Here is a 4,197-nt window from a genome sequence, read left to right as displayed (position 1 = left end):
TAAACCCAAACCTGTACAACTCGCCGTCGATCAAGGTGAACTTGCTAGAGTTCTTCTTTATCTTCCTAGCCTCCGTCGGATCCAGCGGGAGAACGCCATCTGCCAGGCAGCGCTGGTATTGCGTTATCCATGTGTCTGGCTTATGCATAGCGCAGACCTGCGCCACATTCACCCTCTCCCCTCGAAATGCTCTTATTCTCAGCGATCTCAAGGTCTCCTGGGTCAAGGACTCATCGCTTTCTCCGTCGACTTACTTATCTGAAGAACCTGGTGGTCTGCCACAAACGCCCTGGGCGTCTTCAGAGTTTCTTGAATAACTGTCCTCTGCCTACCCCCCTTGCCTGAACTGGCGAGCTTGGCTAGCAAGTCAGCTCGGGCATTTTGCTCTCTGGGTACATGCACCACCTCAAACGAGGCAAAGGAACCTTTCAACTCCAGCACATACTCCAAGTAAGCCGCCATTTGTGGATCCTTAGCCTGGAACTCGCCTGTTACTTGTCCCGTGACCAACAATGAGTCACTCTTGGCCATCAACACCCTAGCTCCCATCTCCTTAGCCAACAAGATACCTGCGATCAACGCCTCATATTCTGCTTGGTTGTTGCTAGCTTTAAAGGCAAACCTCAGGGACTGTTCTATCAGCACGCCGTTGGGCCCTTCTAGAATGACTCAAGCACCGCTACCCTGCTGGTTAGACGATCCGTCCACCGAAAGTACCCAACGAAAATCGTCCCCCTCAACTCGTGCTGCTTCCGACGAGAGCTCGACCACAAAATCAGCGAAAATCTGCCCCTTGATCGGTCCTCGGGGCTCGTATTTGATGTCGAACTCTGACAGCTCCACTGCCCACTTCACCATTCTCCCAGCTACATCAGGCTTCTTTAAGACTGGATAGGCAAGTCGGTCATCACCAACACCGTAAAGCTGTGAAAATAGTGGCGCAACCTCCTCGCCGAGAATATGACTGCCAGTGCAGCTTTCTCCAAGGCTTGATACCTTACTTCTGGGCCTTGCAACACCTTGCTAACGAAGTAGATAGGTTTCTGAGCCTGATCTTGATCTTGGGCGAGCACCGCACTCACCGCCCTCTCAGTTACAGCAAAATACAACCTGAGTGGGGTTCCTACCAAAGGTTTGCACAAAACCGGCGGGCTCGCCAGGTACTCTTTAAGCTTCACGAAAGCTTCTTCGCATTCCTTCGACCAGACAAACTTATTGTTTCGCCTTAAGCATTGGAAATACGGATGGCCTTTCTCTCCACTAGCTGACACGAAATGAGATAGGGCGGCCATCCGACCTGTAAGCTGCTGCACCTCCTTCACGGTAGCGGGGCTTCTCATCGCCAAGATGGCAGCACACTTATCAGGATTTGCTTCAATTCCCCTTTCAGTTAAGAGGAAACCCAAGAACTTCCCGGCCTCTACGCCAAAATTGCACTTCTTGGGTTTAGCTTTAATTTGTACTTGGCGATCGTGGTAAACAGCTCCTCTAGATCTGAGATGTGCTTGCTTTTTTCTAACGAAGTCACGACCATATCATCTACGTACGCTTGCACATTCCTTCCCAGCATCGGTGCAAGTACCTTGTCCATCAACCTTTGGTACGTGGCCCCTGCGTTTTTCATCCCGAAGGGCATTACTGTGTAGCAGTAGCACGATCTCTCAGTCATGAAGGCGGTCTTCTCTTCATCCATAGGATGTATCTTAATCTGGTTGTACCCAGAGAAGGCATCGAGGAAGCTCAACAACTTGCGCCCTGCTGCACTGTCGACTAGGGCGTCTATACTTAGCAAAGGGTATGAATCCTTTGGGCAAGCCTTGTTTAGATCCGTGAAGTCGACGCACATGCGCCACTTCCCGTTGTTGTTCTTTACCAGCACGACATTAGCTAACCACTCAGGGTACTGGACCTCCCTGATATGGCCTGCGGCGAGGAGTTTCTGCGTTTCATCCCTAATCGCCTGTCTTCTCTCCTCATTAAACTTTCTTCTTCTCTGTCGCACTGGTCTGACCTGTGTGACCATTGCTAGGTGGTGACACAGGAAATCGGGATCGATTCCCGGCATGTCTGAAGCAGACCATGCAAAAGCATCCAGATGCCTTTCTATCACCCTGGCGATCTGGTCTTGTATCTCACCTTCCAAAGATCTTCCTAACTTGAAGACCTTGCCCCCGATCTCCCTCTCGAGCCACTCCTCGACGGGTTTGGGCCTTGTTTCACTGGCGATCACCGCCCTGGCGATTCCCGACTCCCTAGCCTCCTCTGGGCGGTTTCTCGCTTCTTCCCCCCGATCGGCGTTCTCTCCCCCTGCTTCGGCGTGCACAATGACGACATCGCCGTCGGTGGTCACTTCCATCGCCGAATCGACAACCCGCCCCTCTGCTGCCCCAGGCTCCACACCGGGAGGTGGTGTCGTGGTGACGTAGCTTACCGACCTCTTGGTCTTGAGGCTGTTTTCGTAACACTTCTTTGCCTCCTTCTGGTCAGACCTTATAGTGATCACCACCCCTTCCATCGACGACAATTTAACCTTCATGTGCCTGGTTGAGGGCACAACTCCTATTCTGTTGAGGGTCGATCTTCCCAACAGAATGTTATACGCTGAGGGGGCATTCACGACGAGGTACTTGATCTTCTCCGTCCTCGAGGCCGCCTCGTCTGTGAACGTGGTTCTCAACTCGATGTACCCCCTAACCTCCACCTGGTCGTCAGCGAACCCATACAGGCATCCTCCGTAGGGCCTTAACTGGTCAAGGGGTAATTGTAGCTTGGTAAAAGTCAGCCAGAACATGACATCTGCCGAGCTACCTTGGTCCACCAGTACTTGGTGGACCTTCCTTCCCGCCGTGACTAGCGAGATAACTATGGGATCGTTGTCATGAGGCACAACGTCCCTGAGATCCTCCTTTCTGAACGTAATGTCCACATCTGGTGAGTGATCTTCGAACACATCTACTGCCATCACAGACCTTGCATATTTCTTCCTCTGTGATGCGGTACATCCACCACTTGAGAAGCCTCCGGCGATGGTGTGGATCTCGCCGTGAGAGGGCACCTCATGCTGCTGGCCCTCACTGCTCGCCGGCTGGGAGCTCGACGCTTGCCCCGTTCTCTTGTCTAGTAAGTAGTCGTTCAAGAAGCCGCTCTTGACCAAATCGTCGAGCTGGTAACCCAGGGCCAAGCATGAATCAAGGGAGTGACCAAAACTTTGGTGGAATTCGCACCATGCGTTCGGTTTTGGTCCTAACACCTTGTCTGAAACTTTCTCAAGCGCCTTAAGCCTGGCAGCTATGTTGGGAACGACGATCAGGTCCGCCAACCCCATGACGAACTTGTACCTGGGTGGGCGATTGAACTCCCTAGGGCGCCTTGGGCCCCTTCCCTTGTTTTTCTTTGGGTCGTAAGGATGGCGAGTCCTTTGATCCTTCTTAGCTGTCGCCGTCTCCAGCACCCTCTGCGGCTGAATTCTAGTTTGGGCCCGTGGCCTAGCAGGAGCCACATTCCCTCTCTTTTCTGCAACCTCGCTCTCGTCGGCGATGTGGGCCACAGCAAGTCGCCGAACTTCAGCAAACGTGGCGGGGTGGCCCCTAATCAACGCCTCGCTGAAAGGTTCAGGCAGCACGCCCTTTTTGAAGGCGTATACCAACATCTCCTCGTCCTTGGCAGGCGAGCGAACCATCTGTGCTCCGAAACGATTCAGATAGTCCCTGAGGGACTCTCCTTGATACTGCCTTACGTCGAACAAGTCGTAAGACACCCTAGGTGGCGCCTTGTTCACGATGTAATGGTCAACGAAAAGCTTTGAGAATTGCTGGAAGCTGGTTATGTGACCTGTAGGCAGGCTAACGAACCATTCCAGCGCTGTTCCCTGGAGTGTGCTCATAAACATCTTGCAATAAACTGCGTCTGAGCCTCCTGACAGCATCATCTGCGTGTGGAACGCAGTGAGATGTGCTTCAGGATCTTCCACGCCGGTGAAAGAAGCTGTCACGGCTACCACGCTCGCAAGGATCGCCGTGTCCGTGATCGCCTAAGCAAACGGCATCGGAAAGACGCGTGGCGGCGATGACGGTGTAATTTCTTCAACAGTTGCGCGTCCTCTCTGCTCGTGAAGAGCCTGACGCAGCTCCTCAGTGACCTTGCTGAGTTCCTCGTTCCTGGCCTGAGAGGCGAGGTCTTCGTGCATCTTCGCCTGCT

The 4,197-nt window shown here is 53.1% G+C and overlaps 1 protein-coding gene across 1 annotated transcript; it reads right to left on the bottom strand.

Annotated features, from left to right (window-relative positions):
* Positions 1-1,976: 1,976 nt before the first annotated feature.
* Positions 1,977-3,928, bottom strand: LOC137838745 (uncharacterized). The gene is made up of 2 exons (XM_068647972.1): positions 2,970-3,928; positions 1,977-2,067 (listed from the first exon to the last, which is right to left on the bottom strand). The coding sequence occupies exons 1-2, from the start codon at positions 3,926-3,928 to the stop codon at positions 1,977-1,979; spliced, it is 1,050 nt and encodes a 349-aa protein (XP_068504073.1).
* Between the last annotated feature and the right edge of the window lie 269 nt (positions 3,929-4,197).

The sequence above is a fragment of the Phaseolus vulgaris genome, chromosome 4, assembly GCF_000499845.2.
Source record: "Phaseolus vulgaris cultivar G19833 chromosome 4, P. vulgaris v2.0, whole genome shotgun sequence".
In the NCBI taxonomy this organism is placed as follows: Eukaryota; Viridiplantae; Streptophyta; class Magnoliopsida; order Fabales; family Fabaceae; genus Phaseolus; species Phaseolus vulgaris.
This window is presented reverse-complemented; position numbering and strand designations above follow the sequence as displayed.